This window comes from Acanthopagrus latus, chromosome 5 (genome assembly GCF_904848185.1).
Source record: "Acanthopagrus latus isolate v.2019 chromosome 5, fAcaLat1.1, whole genome shotgun sequence".
NCBI lineage: Eukaryota > Metazoa > Chordata > Actinopteri > Spariformes > Sparidae > Acanthopagrus > Acanthopagrus latus.
Genome location: NC_051043.1, coordinates 20,522,352 through 20,543,277, shown reverse-complemented (window position 1 = coordinate 20,543,277; position 20,926 = coordinate 20,522,352). Strand labels below are relative to the sequence as shown.

Below are 20,926 nucleotides of genomic sequence, written 5' to 3'. Positions count from 1 at the left end.
CTGGACTTTTGAGGCCAGTACCAATATTGAGATTTGTTTGTTTGTATCAGCCATAAGTACTTTTTAAAAACATTAACAGTCTTGATACAAATACCTTAGACTTTATCCAGGCCGGTAGCAGGACTATGAACAGCAATATTAATCTGTCAGCTAGTCGAGTGTCATGCTTTTAAAATCAAATGCAGCTTCTGCTAGAAGAGGTAGACACAGATAACGAATGATGGCAAGACATTTTTATTATGGAACGGCTCGCTATTTTATGCATTGGGGTTGTGCATTGATATGTCCATGTTTGGGTGCAGTTGATCATAGCATCACTGGGGCTATCAAAAGTGTGTGTTGTTTCAAAAGTTCTGTCTGCCAGTTGTGCAATATTTAGGGTTAGATTCCATTTAATATTAGAGAGCTAACTATAATTGGGTATTGATAAAGTTGTCCTCCTACAACGGAGAGGTAGAGGTGGGTTTAAAATACCACTTACATTGTAGCTTCAAATTTAAATAGAAAATGTTTGTAGACATACATCAATAATTTGTTGGCCACAGAATTTGGTTTCTTTGTCAATCCAGAAAAATAATTTCTGCTAGAGCTTTGCTGATGGAACCACAGCGCCTCATAGACTGGCAGGCATACAAAAAAACATCATCCTCATGGCACTGAAAACAATCAAGGCAGTGTAGAACAGGACCTGGATCAGGTTTGGCCTCTAAACTACTTGTGATGTCACAGTGCTCATAGGCCTGAATATTAAAATCCGATTTTCAGTGGGAAAAAAGGAAGTGTATAATTTCACAGAAGAATGTGAAACCAAAAATAATTTTACAGTGAAGCTTAAGAAAAACCCATTTTGGAGGGTAGGGTGACTTTAATGGAACCTACAGTTAAAAAAAAAGAGTGATATGATCACAATAGCAAAAATATAATAGCATTTCCAGTATATTATCTACCTATACTAAAATGTATTGCACCACTAGGTGGCTTCTCTGTACTGAATCACTACTGCTTCTGTTTTCCATTTTGAACAAGTATATCAACACCAAACTAAAGAATGCGACCTAGTGCCGACACGTTCATGCATTTGCAATTTTCCATCTTATAATCTAGTTTAAGGAAGCACCAAATGCAACAGGCTCTGACATAAGACATTACACAATACATAATGAATGAAAGGGGATGACACAGTTAGGCAGAGACACGGTTCAAAGTCAAACGCTGGTTCCTCTGATGCATGTAGGCCTGATGTCAGACATTACAGACAGAGGAAGGTAGATTAAAGAAAGGACGTGTATTTGTCGGGGGAAGATTAAACATTGCGGAGTGTTTTTGTGTACATTTGTGTCATTTTAGAGTTGGTTACTGTGTACTTCCAGTAAGTGTTCTCTCAAATGAGACGTAAAACAAATGCAACTTACATTTATGAGGTCTGACAGTATTATATAATATAAGACACCCTTTAGTCTGCACAGATAATTTCACTGGATTTGGAAAGCCATTGTGCTAGATAGGATCTTATTAACATGAAAATAATTTGCAAAATCTATCTCATTGGAAACAAACATTGAGCCCAGACAAAGCAATTATGTGATATCACCCTGATTAGAGGACCGGTATAAATCACAAGTCTGCTAATGTGATGTGAGCTGCGTACTGAAGTAATCCCTGTTCCCTGGAGACCACACTCCTCTTCAATATTTCATGTGCTGTGCTATAAAGGAAATCTCCCTGAACACAGTTAAGTGGGAAGTGAACTGGATGTCCTCTGTGCAGGTCTGCCAGGTATTGAGGATGTGAAGAAGACACTGGAGAATTTATTGCTTTTAGCAGAATATTTGAATAAAGTATTTTTTTTCCTCCTCAGGATATCTGAGAGAGTCCACTGTAAGAGGAGAGACCTCTGGTGGCCGGTAGTAAAATGTTTTGGTGGTTGAGTAACTGATTGTGCTTTGAAGGAGGATTTTGTCCAAAATGAGTCATGCATCAGGAGCTAGTTAGAGTTCATTGTCTTAATCAAGCAAAACACAGACATCAGGACCACAGTTAATATTCATGGCCCACCTGCTTGGCCACCTGAGCTACAGGTGAGCCCATGACTTAAGGCCCTATATGACTTATCACAGATCATAGTTCATACTGAATACATTGCTTCATTTAGGTACAAATGAGGCAGCACGAAGGTCAGGTGCATTCAGGAAAGCTTTAAAAGTTTGAAGGAAATGTTAAAAATGAACTAAAATGAGAAACAGAATCTAAAAATTTTTTTTTTTTTTTTTTTTTTTTTTACATTTTATATTGTTATTGTTAATACTTTTGTGTTATTGTTAACACAGTTCTTTGACGATTAATGGGCCTGAAAACGATCCGAATACAGCCACAAGGGGGCAGCATTTACCAGAGCAGCGCTGACACACCATCACTACAGGCCTTGTCTTTTCAATTATGCATTTTGCTCCCGAAGGAAATAGTTTGTTGATGTAACAGGATGTCAGCAGAACACATCGTGGGTGGTTTAGGATGTGCAGATCTGTCTCTGAGCAAATGCAAATTGATTACTCTGAGTCATTACATTCAAGCAAAGTCTTGCAAAAACTTGAATAAATGTGACTTTTGGATTATAGTTGTTGATATACAAAGAAAATATCATTCAGTTCAGGATTTTCTGCTATTCTTGTGGTCTTGAATTACAACCGGCGTTTGTGAACATGCAGAGTTCACCACTGAAGTCACAAGGGAACAACTTCTGCTGGTGACGTAGGCTATCAATGAAACTCCCACTGATAAGAAGGATTCAGTGTTTCTGTAAGAATTGTATTCTTTAGAGGGAGAGGAAGCAGCAAATAGTCTATGGGGCACTAAAATGCTCCATTTTTAGTGAGGTGATGAGTCAGTTAGAGGCTCCATAAGGCAGGTATTATTACAGGTTTTACAGATGGCTAGCCCTGAATAAGCTGAAGTATCTGAGCTGCACCATTGTAATGAACGGACAAGCTTTTGGAACTTAATCAGTATGAAAATGTACATGAAAAGCATCCTTACCAACGTCAGAGTCACCTTCATACTGCAGTCCCTGGTTTATGTTCTTTGAAAGTGTGTATTTGAGTGGCATCCCTGATTAGCTGATGGGACAGAGGACAGAGCATAAGCTGTTTCCTGTCAATGACAGGCAGCAGTTAAAGATTTCATTAACAAACTGCATCAGCAACTTCAGCGCATCTCATCAATAAACCATTCCACCCAGAGCAAACTGTCCCACTGGAACAGGTGTTTAAATATTTAGATGGCCAGGAAATGTGTCCCGTCTTTGTGCTTTTATTGTGCTTGTGTTTTATGTTTTTAAGCTGCCTCGTAGGAAAAAAAAGAATTACCCCTCCCTAGAGAAGTGATTTGGTAAGATCTGAGTTTCATTCTAATGAAGGGTAAAGATTTGCTGGGTATAACAAACTCACACAGGGTGAAGACATTCAGCCATGTTCATCTAGGATTGTATGAAGGCCTGTTTCAATGATCAGTAGAAATGTTCATGTATTTGTAGGTCAGGTTGCATGACATTGCACTGAAGAAGACTGTAAGGGATTTCGTCTTGAACTAACAATGGCTTTGAGCGTTGAACCATCTAATGTGAACTGGTCAGTGTTTGTTCAACAACATTCCTTTTAGATGATGACACATTAACCTGATGTTCAATCTAGCACCTCCATCGGTTGCGTTCTTATTCACTCACCTCACACTTTTTGTTCTTTTTGTCTTGACTGGGCATGAGTCACTGTTTCTGAATGAGGCTGCTGCTAACAGCTGATGTAACTGAGGTCATGTTCTCTTGACTCTCTCTGGAAATTGTGGGGCTTTTTTTTAACAGCCTAGTGGGCATTTACACTCCTCGATTTAAATCTTTGACATTGTCGGGTTTCGTTGACGGATTCCATCAAAACTAATTAAAGGGTTCGTTAATTTTCCCATCAGATTCTTGTTCCCTTGAGTGTGCTTTGAAATTGCTTTTAGACTTTACCCTGTGGAAGTAAAATTGAGGATTTACAGAAAGCTAAATTAAATAAAACATGAATAATCCACTCAGAGGACCTCAGTATTTCTAAAATCTAGAAATAGCTATGGCTGTGTTTCACTCTAGTTAATTCAGGCCCATAGCTACCAGTCAGAACACTGAGATGTCCTGTATGTCACGGATTGTGTCAAAAGAAAACTTTTTATGTGGTTGAAAAAAATATATAATTTAAATGTTTAGGGCTGAATAGTTTAATCTATAATAATGTATTTCAAAGCTCATCATCATAGTGTATTATATTATAGGTATAATCTTAATGTGGAAAGTAATTAGTAACTACGCCATCAGATCAAGATGGTGGAGTAGTGTTTTTTTTGTTTTTATTACATATTGCAGTACTATAGTAGAAATATTTTTAAAGACAGTCGTCATATTGGCACATATTTGACAACACATAAGATGATATCGATATACATCCAATATCGAACCAATAATAGCCAATCCAATTCCAATTCTGGAGAGAAATAACTTATTATCAATAGAACATGTAATATTTAACATGGTACCAATTCAGTATTGATTTTTTAAAAATACATCTTTATATATAGTTTGTATGTATTATTTGTGTGCTCTGTGTCCACTTATTTTTCCTTGTTTTCAGCTGTAAGTCTATTTCTGTCTTCCTGTGAGTTATTCTTGGAACTGTATTGAGAACGACTTAAATAAGGAGACAGACTTTTTTTTTATGGGATGTGTGTAATTGGCCAGTAAAGACTCATGATCTCAGAATTTAGAACTGTTAGCATTGGCACTGTTATCTCCCTGCTCACCAAACAACTCCTGTTAATTGGGACAAACCTGACAGGCTTGCTGAGGCCGGTCTGTGGTGTGAAGCTCTCAACATGTGCACTGCAGCCTTGTTTGGAGAGCTCGAGAGGTTGATTTGTGTTGTCTGGGAGGAATCGCAGCATCTCGTGGCTCCGCCCTCGATTATTCAGCCTGCTCGACGTGCGGTTGCTGCGCAGGCAAGCGCGTGAAGGCAGAAGAGTCCGAGTGGGGACAGGAGGGAGCCCGGAGGAGCCCACTTGAGTAGTGTTGTTGTTGTTGTTGTTTATGTTGTTGAGGAATATATCAGTTTCACACGCTGCAGCCTCGGGGCTTGAAACACCGCAGTTTCCGCTCCGGGTCTGACCGAGAGGAGTGACCGCTTCAGGACGGGTTTTTTTTTTTCTCACACGCCGAGAAGTTTTGACCGCGGAGTTTCCAGAGTAGTTTTCGGGTGGGCTGACTGAGCTAGCCTGCCCGCTCTTGCCCCGGTCAGCCAGCCAGAAGTTAGCCCGCTGCCCTGGTCGTCTCCTCCTTCTTCTTCTTCTTTCTCATCCAGCTGTGCGGTGGTGGTGCTGGTGCTGGTGCTGGTGAATCATGGCGCTCAGAGCCAGAGCGCTGTACGACTTCAACTCTGAGAACCCGGGAGAGGTGTCGGTGAAGGAAAACGAGATCCTCACGTTGTACAGCGAGCAGGACATTGACGGCTGGTTCGAGGGGACGAACAGCCGAGGGGAGCGCGGACTGTTCCCCGCGTCCTACGTGGAGATCCTGAGGAGCGACGCCGCCTCCACGTTCAACAACAACAGCAGCAGCAGCACATCTGGGGACACATACCCGGGCTCCCGATACGCCAACGTGCCATCCGGAGGTTTCGACAGCTCTTATAAGCCTCAGAGTAAAGTTGAGAACTTTTCCAAACCGCCTGCTTTCACCTCTTTCACACAGCAGCAGCCTCAGCAGCAGCAGCAGCAGACCTACCAGCAGCCCAGTCAAGGGAGCGACGATGACTGGGATGATGACTGGGATGACAGCTCTACTGTTGCAGACGAACCAGGGACCGTTGGAGGAAGGTATCACGACTATGAAGGCAATGGGCCATCCACTTACAGAGTGTCAACGTCCTCAATGGCAAGAGGTAATGCACAGCAGGCGAAGAGCTCTGCCACGGTCAGTAGAAACCTGAACAGGTTCTCCACCTTTGTGAAGTCAGGGGGAGAGGCGTTTGTGCTCGGGGAGGCATCCGGTTTTGTGAAGGACGGGGATAAGATCTGCGTGGTGATGGGACAGTACGGCCCTGAGTGGCAGGAGAACCCATACCCGTTCTCTTGCACAATCGACGACCCCACTAAACAGACCAAGTTCAAGGGCATGAAAAGCTATATCGCCTACAAGCTGACACCCACCCACACTCAGACCCAGGTGAACAGGAGGTATAAGCACTTCGACTGGCTGTACGCTCGGCTCGTGGAGAAATTCCCCGTCATATCAGTCCCACACATCCCGGAGAAGCAGGCCACGGGGCGCTTCGAGGAGGACTTCATCTCCAAGAGGAGGAAAGGCCTCATATGGTGGATGAACCACATGACCAGCCACCCTGTCCTGGCCAGGTGCGACGTGTTCCAGCACTTCCTCACCTGCAACAGCACCGACGAGAAGGCCTGGAAGCAGGGCAAGAGGAAGGCGGAGAAGGACGAGATGGTTGGAGCCAACTTTTTCCTCACAATCAGCACCCCGGCAGCTCCGCTCGACTTCCAGGAGGTGGAGAGCAAAATAGATGGATTCAAGACGTTCACCAAGAGGATGGACGACAGCACCTTGCAGCTCAACGCCACTGTCAACGAGTTCGCCCGCAAGCAGATCACTGGCTTTAAGAAGGAGTATCAGAAAGTGGGGATGTCATTCAAGGTCCTCAGCCAGGCCTTCGAGATGGACCAGCAGACGTACTCTGCTGGACTAAACCAGGCCATCTCCTTCACCGGGGACGCGTATGAAGCCATTGGAGAGTATTTTGCTGAGCAGCCCAGCAAGGATCTGGACCCGATCATGGATTTGTTATGTCTTTACCAAGGACACCTGGCAAATTACCCAGATATCATCCATGTCCAGAAAGGTAGAGTAACAACACTGTCACACTGACTTCAAACTTTTGTTTATCTATTTTGTAAAGGTTTCTTTCACAGGAGCCTTCCAGTTGTCAAATTCTTATTTACAGGTACTGCTTTATTTGTCGATTAACCTGTCAGTTGTTTCCTTGAGTAGTTGATTAGTCATTTGATTGTTTGTCTATAAAATGTGAAAAAGTGGAGAGAACTATCAATTAGTGTTCCCTTAAGATCAAGACGACTTCCTCAGATGTCTCATGTTGTCCGCAGACATTCAGTTTTCAGATTCGATTTACTGTCATGGAGAAGTCTGTCATGACAAGTAATCAAATAACTGATTAATCGTTGCAGCTCTAATGACATCAAGACACAGATTGTTGCCAACATCTGAATGTGTAGTTAAATTTCCACTAGATAATGAAGCAGCTATTAATCAAAAGAAATAGACCCAAGATGGCATGATTAAATTAAAGCTATACAGAGAACAAACAATATAATTAAAACCCCTCACTAAAAATATCTACTTCCACTTAAATGTTTCATAATCCCAGGGCTTCAGTTAAAATTCACTTCATACACACATATATAATAAAACATAAGGCACCTGTGGGAACATAAATCCAATTTCCACACCTTACTTGCTACCATAAGTTTGGCTGGGGTACAGTCACCAGGTTTTTAAAGGGAATTATCCTTTGTGGTTGTTGGCAGCGTAAAGATAAACAGCGTAATTAGTTTTAAGCAGTTTGACTTGTTTGCCGTGTCTGCAGCCGACAGCAGCCAAGTCACAACTTTGCTAAACAAATGTGCAGTGTTTGCATTTGGATATTGGTTTACATCTTTCTCCCCACCTGCTCAAATGGGCGGCACCTGTTTGGCCGTGTTTGATTTTCCATTACAGATCAACTATGACACAGCAGCGCCCCGGAGCTGGAGATCGTCCTACCTGGCACCACACTGTCCCAAAAATAAGATTAGCGACTGAATCCTTCATAAATGATCGCCCACATGGTTTTTTTGTGGTCTCCGCGCTGAAAGTCAATGTTATACTGATCCATGTCGTCATCCTACATGACCCTAAACCGCTGATTGTTCTCATTGTTAGGCAAAATGTCATACTCATGAGAGGCAACACTGTTATGCAAGAGGCACAGCATTGTGTCACTTGAGGGAAGCTCTCAGTGCTGTTTAGCATGTTTGAGAATGTGGCACAATTGCTTCCCCATGACGGGGGAAGAGACAATCTATCATCGTCAAATCATGCAACTCAAACCAACGCCTGTGTACTGTAGGTTAGAATATGCCTGTTTTCTGAACATTTATGTGTATGCCTTTATGCTTTTATAGAGTAGCTCTTGATTTAAATCACATAAAACATACATACTTAACAACCACAGAGAACTAGAAACCTACCTGAAGCAGTGCCAACAGTGTAGGACACCATATAGGACATGGGTCTGTATACACTTATGAACATTAGAGGATGATGTGAACTAATCCTTCTCAGTCCATGTATTATGATCAGTCCTGGTGACTCTCAGGCTCATGGTGGAAAAATAATCTTTTCATCCACCAGTCACGGCCTCCTGTGGTGTCCAGTATTTAACTTACCAGGTACATGAATCCAATAAATGACTTTCAACCCATAATTTACAAAACATTGAGACATATACTACAATACTTAATATTTTAAACAGTTTAATACTTATCCCCTGAAGGATGGATACACCACTAACAGCTGTATTCCTGCCACACTTTTTTTCTCTGACAGGGAGTATCAGTGTGATCTCTAAGAATTGTTCCGTTTTGTGCCAACACTAAGTAGAAATAGGTGACACTTGTCTAGTGGTGCTCAAAACGCCAAAATACAAACACTTGGAAAACTCTTGCTTGTGACAGCATAGGATGTAAACATTAATTGCATCATCCTTGTCAGAATTTGAATAGTTAGCTTAGTAAGTTAACATTTCCTCCTTGAGCAGATGCAGCTTCATTCGCCATTCCGACATGAAACTGCTCAAAATGAAGTCCGAGGGTTACCTTGAGTCATGATTTCTGGAAGGAGACATCTTTTTAAATGTATTGTTTTGGTATTTGTCTTTGGAGCACCACAAGCCAAGTGTCATCTAGTTCCATTGTATTTTAAAGAAGGTAAGCATCTTATCTCCAAAACTCATCCACTGACAACGAAACAAACTAGTTGGATATATAGCGCAACTGGTAACCGGAAAATATGTCATTTTGATGTGGGGGTGAACTGTCCCTTTAACTTTAGCTTTTTGCTGCTGACTTGTGTCATTGACTTCCCCCGCCTTGCCTTCTGTGGACATCGTGGTTTATCATTTGGCTCCCTCACAAACACTGGGCCCATTCACTCCACAATAGACAACACTGGGGGAAACGGCACAGACTGTGTTTTGGCTGCTGCGGGACACAAACTTCCCAGTCAGCTCAAATCAAGTTCGCCACATAAGGCCACATACAGCCCCAAATAAGGTGACATGGGCCATTTACACAGTCTGGCGTGATAAAGCCTCTGCCTTAATTCTACAATATGAAACTCTCGATTTGAGATCGCACGTGGAAGACCTTGCTGCGGGTGCGACATTGAAGGGCTTCACCACAGTGGCCGACTGGAAACAGAGCTGATGAACCCGTGGCACATGAAAGGAGAGGCGCGTGCAGCATATTGAACCCAAATTGACCCTGATCTCATCTTCCTTTTTAGAGGACTGTTTAACTTATCTGTTTACTTTGAATCCGGTCGAGCCAGTTTGTTTTTATGCCTGCATTCCTTTTCTATCTAATCATTATGCGAGTGACAAGCCCACTCCTAATTTCTTTTTTCTATTTATAGGAAAAGCAAAAATAGATTCATAGCAGTTTATCCTTAAACCTCAGTGTGTGCGAGCAGACTTTTCGTGTAACCACTCATACTGCGAGGCCTGTTAGTTCAATACCTGCACGAGGCTATAAACACCTATGGAGCCGTGTGGCTGTGACAGTAATATAACAGAATGGTTAATGTGCATGTATTACATTAAATATCGTAGTACCCTCATTCATGACAACTGAATGCCTGCTTGTTAGTCAAACTGCCTGCATGTTTCCAGGGAGCGTTAAATGCAGATACCCCCCGCAGAGGCACTTGACATTCACTTATGTCGGGTACTCACCTGAAGGTCTTGCAGAACATTGCAGCACTTGACAACTGTTAATACTGCACTGAAATGACTGTAATTAGAGAGAACAGTGGAAAGAATAGGTGTTTTTTTTATTGAAAACACAGACAGCTTAAATTTCAACTGCTATTGTGTCAGTGTGCAGGGACGAAACTGTAAAGCTGCGAGCTAAAACGTACGCTGCTCATGCACGTCATCCCTTCTCTCAGCCACTCATGTATTTCATCCATCACTTCCTTTTCCATCCCATCTGTTGCCCCATTTTTTAATACGCCTCTGCTGACAAATGTGCGCAGGAAATGTCCACAAGTGCCATTCTTCCCCTGTTATGAAGTGAGCTTTATTGCTGTCCCCTCTCCCCGTCAGGCACCCGAAGAGAGGCTAGGCCACATCCTCTGTTGTCTCAAACCAGAGTGCACATTTCCGCAGCAGAAGTGGTCGCACAGATACTCATCAGGCCAAGTGGGGCCGAGTAGTGTTCTGGTCATGCATTGGTGGAGCTTAGTCGCGAGTGGAAGTCAGTGAGAAGCTGCGCTCTCCCACTTTAAGAGGTTATCTCTTGCGGCTGTAGTCTAATCATTGTTGCTGTCTTCAGTAGAAACCTGTCAAAACATTGCATCTCACCCAATTCCATTTTTAGCTCCCTGCATGCGTCTCATTAGGAGCTCAGACACCAGACGGGGTTTTATTTGATCTGATGAAAGTGACCAGTGAAATCTGAGCTTTCCCACAGAGGGAAACTGAACATCACCCTATTGATCTTCACCTCTTCAGGGGCCCCATTAGCCATTAGCGTGGAGCTTGACCGGGACAGTGATATTGACATCATAACCGCTGTTGCTTTCAAAAACGAATTGAGCTTCACATGTTTTATTTTGGTCCTAATCTGATAGTGTGGTCTCAACAGCATTATTTTTTATTTTTTTCATTTTATTTTTATTTTTTTCAGAGAAAGAGGAAGGAGGACAGAGGTTTCATACTGTTAATGTGTTCACTGTAAGCCAATCCAAAAATAGCATCAACTCTGGTTTCGTTGATTACCAGTGAAGGAACTAAGAATTTTTTCTCATATAGAAAATCAAGAAAGAGGGGAAATGAACATTAAAGGAGATCTATTATACTTTTTTTTTTTACCTGTCTTTCAGTGTTTCATATGTTGGTTTTAGTGCATATGAGAGTTATGAAAGTTAAAAAGCACAAAGTCCACACCAACAGAAGCTCCTCTCTCCCACAGAAAAAACAGTTTTTACAGCTCACAGTATTCGTCAAGTGAAACCCTTCAAACACTTTAATCAGTGTGATCATTTTTAAGAACTTCGATGCAAAGAGGAAGAACATTTACATACTGCACCACAATTATCTGTTTCTCTAATTAGATTAGTTTGCTTGAAAGCATAGGCCGCCTGCAGAGCAAATTAAGTTGATAAGTAATTAAGGTGGTAAAATGCTGTTTGGCTTGGCCTGCTTTGTTTCCATTCTGATTTTCTTCATTTTATCAATTCAGCACATACCCGCAAGCTGATTCTGTCTGATGTCATCAAAGTTTTATCACCAGATGAAGTGATAAAACAATGGCAGGCGAGTCAGCGAAGGCACAGATTTACAAAGACGTCAGGTCTGCCTGCTGAGTCAGCCTTTCAGCCGACACTCCCTCTGTGCAAACACCGTCTGATGTATTTTGGGCTAGTTAAATGTCCTCCAAAGCGCGAGCGGATGACCAGAGTGTGGAGTGATAAAGATGGGGATTGCCACTGGTTTGTTTAGGTCACAGGCTCTCTGTAGCTCGGTGTTGTGTAACCAGGGATTACGTAAGAGCTGTAGCTGCTGCCTGCAGTGAGTCCAGGAGGGCTCGGTGCCACCTCCGTATACCCAGGGAGGATCTCTGCAGAGGCGTTCAGCAGGATCTCTTCATGTAGTGTGACACTGCAGTATGCCACAGACATTGTTAATCACTGCAGGTGATGCTGGGGTGTTACATCTTGAATCTCCAAAGGTTTATAGCAACACACAAGCATTATTTCAAATATCAGTGATGTCAAGGGCTGCAATATAAGCTAAATCTCATTTTTAAGTAACTCGCCGATCATTTTCACTTTCAGTCATCTTCAGATTTACTGTTTATTTTGTCAAAAGCCCAAAGACTCTTGGTTTACCCTCATAAATGACCCCCAAAAAGCTGCAAATCCTGATGTTTAAGAAGCTGGAATTGGCCAATATTTGACATTTTTGCCAGAAATATTACTGATGTAATTAGTCCTCTATTAACTAATCAGTCAGCCAGCTAACTGTTCCATCCTCCCTGTCAGTCACCCATGGGCAGCAGTCTGGAAAGCAAAGATAGCAGAAGAGGAAGCAGTGGTTCTATAACAAGACATCAGATGCAGCAATATGGCACGATTTTGCAATATAAAAGAGGATCTATTGTGAAGAAATTGGTTCACCAGATATTTTTATTTTATATCTATTTTGAGGTTACACTTGCTACAAACTTCCTTTAGTCTAGTAAGTAGATCATAAACTCTGTGAAGGAATGCTTCCTGACAGTGTTGCTGTGTTAGTCGGACAAAACAAGCAATTTGAAGACTTCATGTTGGTCTCTGGGTAGCTGTGACGAGCATTTTAAAACTATTTTCGCAACAAGTCACAGAGCAAAGAACCAATGAATCTAGAAGATGAATCAACAATGAAAATAGTCTATACTAGCCACCACGCTTGACAGACTCAGCATCTTATTGGTGGTGGGGTTTTGGCAGCTGGCCTGCAGAGCTGACTTCCAGCAGCTATAAAAGTAATGTGGCTCTGTCTGTTGCAGTTTGCTGACACATTTTCTCCGACTGAACTATTGCCTTTTCTCATAAAGTCACCATGGTAACAAGTATTCCTCCGTAGTCGATTAGTGGGGCTTTTAAAACGCAGGAAGCCGCAGACCTTCAAGGTACAGTAAACACCTTTGGGATTGGCATTTAAGTCTTTGGACAGCTGTGTTTGTTCTCCATTCCACCCCGTCTCTGTTCCCTTGTTATCTCAGCGTCTCTCTCTGTCATGTTCAGTCTGTTGTGCGTTGGAGGAATTTCAGAGATCTGGGTTAAACTGCAGCTGAGGAAAGTACAGCCAGAAGGCAAACTGGGCAGATTTTGGGGGGGAAGGGCAGAGAGATGTCTTTGAGGAGGGATTTTGTCTTGATTTTGCTCCATGTGCTGTATATCCTTACACATTTGCCCGATTCAAATAAGAAAAAAAAACAGCCATACATCTTCTTTTTTATTTAATTTTATTGATTGATTGATTGATTTTTTTTTACTTGAAGTCTAGACCGAAGCCAACAGGGTGCAGGGTTAGGTCAGTGAGTCTCCCATTTCAGGAAACAAGCAGTCTGAATCTGACTTTCAAGAAGAGAGACGGTGACTCAGCTCACATAATGATTTGAAAATCCCATGACAGGCCAATACAGGAAGTTTTGCTGCATGTCTCCAGGGCAAAAATGTCACTGTCACACTTAGACCTCATGCCACCGCCCAGAAATTACATTGTCAGTCAGCCCTTTTAAGCCATTCATGCCGTTTAACACGTCTCACTACACAATGTCTTACAGCACGTCTGTGTTGTCATTACACCTACATTTACCAGCCGTGGTTTGTGTGTTTCAAACATTGAGGCGACCAACGTTTTCTCAGTATCCAAATTCCTTTATTTGTCCCGCAAAGGGGGACATTACTCTGTCACAGCAGCCAAAGGACAGTTCTGCCCCATAAAACAGGGAACTAGGACACATCAAATGGGCTTATTGCTGGATATTGTAAACCAACTCAAGGTTACAAGTATGGTTATTTTAATCATCAGTTAATCTGCTAATTGTTTTCTCATTTAATTGTTTGGTGAATCAAATGTCAGAAGATACAAAGGTGTCACCAAAAAAGGCAACCTGCACACTTACGCCATGACACGACACCAATATTTTAGATGGGTTAAATGTCCCAAGCAGGGTTAGGGATGGTTTGAGACAGTATGAAAATCCAGGCAGAGTCTCTGCAGATACAAGACTTTAACACACCATTTCCTCCTCATTCCTCCTCTGTTGGCTGAAATCACACTTGTGGTGTTGGGAAGGCGGCGTGCAACGATGTACAATTAAGATAATGGATGATTCCCCTGAAATGCATTAAAACTAAACTAACTAGTCTTTTTGTGAAAATGTAAGGAGTAGTAAGTGCAGAAATTTAGTAAAAAGTCAGAAAAATAAGTACTCAAGTAAAAATACATGAAAAATCCACTTAACTACATTAGTAAAGGATTTGTACATAATCGAGACGCTGGAACGAGTAAATGTGCTGTGTTTTTGAGAAGTACTTTGTGTGATGCTCTACCATCTACTTCTGTATCACACGATAATATCACAAAAGCTGTGAAGTTAATTAAAGAAGTAGAAAACTTCCCCTCTCTCCTCCCCCCTGGCCTACAATCAAGTTCAGTGAATTATTTCTTTGACATGAGCAAACCCTAAGAAGTCATGTTAGCACACATACATTAGCATTCATGCCACAACCCATGAACGTCCTCTTTGGGTCCAGCTGTGACATGTAATCTTTAAGTACCAAGATCAGACATAAGGTCATATCCTTGCAGCTTCTTTTTGGTTTCATCTTAATAGTTATTGCTTGTGACATTTCTTCCTTTACTCGGTTTGTAAAATGTCAGCGGTTTGATAAGTCATCTGTCATGAGCTCCTGGTGTTTTGACCTCTGCCTTCTGCTCTCATTGAACCATCTGCCCGGAAAGTTGGAGGGTATTTTTTTTTTTTTTTTTTTTTTTGGTATAGCTGAAGGCTCATTCTGCAGCAAGAACGACTCGGCAGTGTTTTTTTTTCTTTAAGGAAGCAGCAGCAGTTGCAGTTAGTAAGTGTCAAGATGGGAGGTTTGCAAACCATCATGTGTCGATTTTCTCTTGCCACAAGAGTCCACCACAGTGACGAGAGCAAGTACTTCTTCCTGGCAGAGTGAGGGGTGTTTTACTCTCTGTATGAGTGTGACATGCTGGATTTCTTTTTCACAGAGCATAGTTTATGATTCAATAATAAATTCATTTAAATTCAGTTTTAGTGATCAAAGCCAAAACAGCTGAAATCAAGATGTCGAGACGTTAGAATCAGACGTCACTGAAGAGTGCAAGTTGTTGTTTGATGAAACATTGTGTGTGAATGTATCTGATAAATGTCGAAATACGATTGACTGCCAACTTTTACTTCTTGCACAATTAACTCAATTCATCATAACTTCTTGGACTTGGACAAAAGCCCTTCTTACTAGAAATTACAAGCATCACAAGCAGATTTATTTAAGCCCTAGCTAGCTAACTTTAGCCCTATGTAAATGCTGTCTGACTGACTTAATGTTCCTAGCTGATTTGTTTTACAGCAATTGTTTCTGTTCTTGCACAATTAAGATTCAAGATTCAAGAAAACTTTATTTATCCCGAGGGAAATTGTCGTGCAACAGTAGTAAAACAAAGTGAGAAAGGAATACAAAAGTAATAAATAATAGTAAAGTGATAAATAAACAAGTTACTAAGTACACAGAATGTAAACCAACAGTGAGCAGCATAAAACTGAAATAAAAAGTACACAATAAGATTGAATAAAGTGACAAGTGGTATAAGGTGATAAAAATAATAAATTTAGCAGCAGCATGAAATAGCAGCAACTCATATTACATTTGAAAAGAAATCCATATTTTAGGACACAACCAGACAAAAGCTCTTCTAACTGCCTAGCAAGCTAAAGCAAAGCTAACTTCTACCCTTAGAAGCTGTCTGACTGACTTTTTAATGGTTCAAGCTGACTTGTTTTAAAAAGAGAACCCTGTAAAAGAGGTCTTTAGATATGATCTCTGAAGATGGCTACGCACACTGTGCTAAACAACTGAGGCTAAAGCTGCGTGTCACGGGCAAAATATCAGCATCACCACCAGTTTATTATCCTAAGAGCATCGTTGTTGTGTGTCAGTACAGGTGTGAAAAAACGTTTCATTCTTACATAACAAGGCTTAGCCTATTTACTCTTTATTATTCATTTTAAAACATATGTTTCAGTTTTAACAATACAAAAGCACTCTCTTGCCCAAATCTAGTAAAGAGTAGAAAGGAACCGTTGACATCATCCTAAACTCCGACAGAATCCAGGACCAGCCTCTAAATCTAGGTTTATTTTGGGAGGACATGTCTTATACTACAGCCAACCTGTTCATTGTTTGTTCAAAAAATGTGGAGAAATCCTAAATGAGTCGAACACACTGTACCTAGTTCTGTTTGCAAAGCTATTATTGGTCAGTCATTGTTCAGGAGAGGAGTTTAGGACACGGTGCTTTGCCTCACCATGACATCATCATTAAAAATATCTTCCAAAACAGACGTGTTCACATTCAGTATTCAGTTATCTGTTATTATAACGTGTGCTTGAAGCTGCCAACTTTCACTGGTGCATGGTATCAAACCGCCAACATCCCCTTACATGGCTGTTATGAGGCAGCCTTTGATGTGACATAATGTAAGAGACATTTTTTAGAGTCAGGCCTCCTCCCATTCTCTAACTATAGACACAGATGTGGTTCTCAGGAACACACTGTTCTTTAAACTATTTTTGGCCACCTCCTTGAAGTTATAAATGTCCTGTCATACTGTGCACTTGAATCATAATACCAAAGATGATTAAGAATATTAATTGACTGGAAGCCAGTTGTTTGTTTGATGAGTTTAATGTGAGGTTTAAGGACACAAGTCTCATGTCTTAAGAGAGTTTAAAATGTGTCCTATGTGTGGTCTGTTGTCTGTCACAGGTTATTTAAGTATCTAAATGTCTTCTTCCTGGATTGAACAGTGACGACTTTCTCATTCCTGAACAGGAGCCCTGACGAAGGTGAAAGAGAGCCAGAAGCACGTGGAGGAGGGCAAGATGGACCGGGCGCAGGCGGAGGGCATCGACGAGCGCTGCAACATCATCTCCTGCGCCACGCTGGCCGAGATCCAGCACTTCCACCAGATCCGTGTGCGAGACTTCAAGGCGCAGATGCAGCACTACCTGCAGCAGCAGATCACCTTCTTCCAGAAGATCACAGGCAAGCTCGAGGAGGCTCTGCAGAAGTACGACAACGCGTAGCGCGCCGCTCGCCTCGGCCCGTCGGTTTAGACCCTGGTGATCCGTGACCATGCGCCTCCCTCGGCCAGCCAGTGGAATTCGGCAACCAGCCACACACACGCTGCTGAAGGCTGCTCATCCGGCAGGGAGGGACATTGAAGGAGATTACGCTCCAGTAATAATGACAAATCCAGGTTCCTGTGTGTGTTGGCCACATTTTTTTGGGGGGGGGGACTCAATGAATTGAGGAGAGGACAAGTAATCTAATGAAGTTTAGGCCAACGTGAAACACAAACAAACAGTCTTTTGCCTTTAAGATTTGATGAGAATAATCAGCGATGATGATGGTGGACCACCTGATCCGGGTGCCTGGGTGAATTCAATCTAATCAAATGTAATGACCTGCAGAGAGAGAACCTTGTATCTGCTGCTGCCTACACGTCCCTGTGCAAGATTTCATATATCAAGTGTTTTTAGCCTTACAACTCAGTTTTTTAACGACTGCCACCCCAGTGGCTCACACACTGCCTTCTGGAAACACTCAAGCCCTTCCCGGCATCTCTCTTTCTTGGACTAACAGGACAAAATGTTTACAGTCTCCTCGCTGAGCAGCCGCTGTCACCACTGTCTCGCTGTGCCTTCTGATTACATCTCTCTGGTCGGTTTTTGTTACTAGTTACTAAAAAGCTTTATATACTGTATATGTAGAAATATATTGTATTTGTTTTTAAAATCCTACCAGTTTTGCAGTCTTTAAAAAACAAAAGGGACACTGTGCTGAGCCAGGGCAGTGTCTTAAACAGGAGATAATATTGTTTGATTGTGCCGTTTCCACCCAGGTTTAATTTTCAGCACTCACAGTGTGGCAAAAATCAGGATCAAGAGAGGATTACCTGCTTTGACAATAGGAGCCCACGCCTTACACACGGCACAGCCAGCACTGGTGCTGATTTAAGCTTGCAGAATTTAAGGGATGACTGCTTGCTACGCCGGATACCTGAATTTGTGCTGACGAAACGTTGGTTTTCTGGCTTAGTTTTTTGGGGTAGTTGGTACAGGGTTCCTCATCTGTTTTAATAATGCAGTCATTTTGATAGCACACATCAGCTGTGCTGCTGTTTGTAACCTTTATGATGCCGGCTGCATCATGAAGAGATTAACATAGAAGCAGAGACACAAAAATAAATTCCTCCTTCACAGAAAGCTGTTGGTTGGTCCTGTGTGTTTTGTTAAGGACTTGAAAAGACGTAATTCCTCTTGTCTTTTGTCCCCTTGTCTGTCCTCTTCCAAGGCAAAAAGCCACTAAAAATCCTGTTATGTTCTGACGGGTTCAACAGTCCCTCAGACAGAGAACCTACATGACCCGTGTAATGCGGCTACCTTACTGTTTTATAAAGGCACAAAGACAAAGAGAGCGAGTTGTGCGGCTCTGCAGGTCTCCTTGGCTGCGTCCCTGGAGGACTGGCGTGCCGTGTCAATGTTTCATGCTAAGCGCACAGATCTGCTGACAGCGCACAGCCCAGCCCGCCATCTGGGACATCTGGCCACCGTTAGACGTGCCGGAGCGGACGACAGTGAACACGTAGTGAACAGGAAAAGGTCAAAACAAAAAAAGAAGCCTGGGTGGTTTCTTATTAGCTGTCGTCGCCGCCAGCCATGACCATGATAACCAACAGTGCTTTTATGAGATAACATTTTGTCCTCGCATGGATGTTCTGATTCTTGCGTCCCATGCTGGCCTTTTGTTTACCATCTTGAGGCGAACATACTGTGAAGTCTCTTTTCTTTCCCGACGACCAGAATCCAGTTTGACAGATTCGACGGTGAGCAGAAGATAAAGGATAACGGCAGCCCCCCCCCCAACCGACTGCCCAGTTCTGTAAATGTGTTTATATGTTAATATCTTCCCACCGGCAGATTATCTCTTCAGACCTCCCTCCTCTGCTCCGTCCTCTTCTGTCACTGCTTGAAACCAGAATACAGAAATATACACAAACGAACGCCAGAAGAGGTTTACCAGCTATATTATCTCATCTATCTAATTGAACTTTAGAATTATATTCATTAAATGTGCTGCGATACTACTCTGTGCTGTGATAAAAATGCAGCGAGACGTCCTCTCAAGCATTAGAGCTTCTTAATGTGTAGTTAATGAATCTACTTCCTGAGGGATAGGCAGCTCGGTGTGGCTGCACTGAGGCGCAGCGGTGCTCGAGTTGAACGTTGACATGCTCACGACAGCATTGCTGTTCAGCAGGTGTAACATTTCGTGGTGAACACTAAACACAAAGTGGTTGGCAGGAATCTCGAGGCAGCGATGAGTCTTATTACCTGTAGGAGGCGCGAGGATCAAGAAGCTGGGGGGGATCACCGAAGCTGTTTCAGTTCATTGTGAGGGGGGATGTGGATGTTTGTACCAAATTTCATGACATTCAGCCACAAGTCGCGATAAACGTTCACTCGAAACTACAAATGTCACCCCCCACGGTGGCGTTTGAAGTCAAGATGAGTCGAAAGCAAAACGCACGCCGCTTACTTTATCTCTTTTTGGGCTGCAGGGAATTAAATCAACCCCCCCCAAAAAAATCTAATTCCAGTGAAGAAGAGTATTTCCCGCACACACTTTCACATCTTCATTATCATTATTATTCAACATTAAGCCTTTTTAAATAAATAGGTCAACGCGGGGGTGAAACGCTTGTGCAGGAGTTACTCATTTTCACCGCGCTTGAAGGAAAGTCAGAGGGTCACCAGAGACATCAGGACGGACCATTTTGTGCCGATTCATCAGATAGGCGTTTCAGATGTTTCACACATCTAACGTACTCGTGGTCTATCTGTGAATATCTGACTCAGTTTTCATGCCAATCCATTTCGTAGCTGTTAAGACATTTCTCTACAATTTCTCTGTTGTTGGTGTCACTCAAGGAACAGTACAGGACTCATAAAGTACTGACTACCGCCATTTAGCTCAAGCTGGACTTTACAGCTGCCATTTTGTTTTGTTTTTTGGAGCCTGATGTGACGGTGTTTGAATGAGAGGGCGGGGCTGGGGAGGATTTCCTTATGGATCCAGCAACCTTGCAGTCACAAGGTAGTGATGACCTCATGCCTCACGGCCTATTTTACTGTAAATGTGACCTCAGTTTACTAAATGAACCTCAAACTAGCGATTGAGACCGTAGACTCATCAGGAAACTGTTTACCGAGGTAATAAATCGAGTTAGAAGTAGCGTCAGTTTCTCATAAGCTTCCATGCAAACAGACGTTTTTATGCAGTCGGTGGAGTTGCCCCCTGCTGGCCATTAGACACAATGCTTCACTTTTCAGACCCAGATTTTCTGCCAAAATTTTTACATGAAGTGCACTAGCATGGCTAATTATATCCTGTAATGTGGAGGTCCACTTGGAGAGAGCAAAGTCTCACCGTCTCCTTTCTCTTTCCTGTCCTCTTTTTGTTTTCCAGTATAATCTCTGGATTTTGTTTTCTACAAGATGCACACAGCCCATAGTAATCTCATCCCTCAGGCCTTCTGTCAATACTGCCAACGCCCGGGGAAATGGGTGCTCCTGTTTCTACATCCTCGCTCCTCCCGGCTTTAAGCTTCGGTCCTTCTGAACTGACTGACACATTTTAGGCACAACTCTGAGGAAAAAGATTTGGTTGGGCAGGTTTACTCACAGCTACTTT

The 20,926-nt window shown here is 42.4% G+C and overlaps 1 protein-coding gene across 1 annotated transcript; it reads left to right on the top strand.

Moving 5' to 3' along the window:
- Positions 1 to 5,035: 5,035 nt before the first annotated feature.
- Positions 5,036 to 18,438, top strand: snx18a (sorting nexin 18a). Its single transcript, XM_037097454.1, has 2 exons — positions 5,036 to 6,935; positions 17,003 to 18,438. Exons 1-2 carry the CDS (start codon positions 5,420 to 5,422, stop codon positions 17,254 to 17,256), a joined length of 1,770 nt encoding a protein of 589 aa, XP_036953349.1. The 5' UTR covers positions 5,036 to 5,419; the 3' UTR covers positions 17,257 to 18,438.
- Positions 18,439 to 20,926: the final 2,488 nt, after the last annotated feature.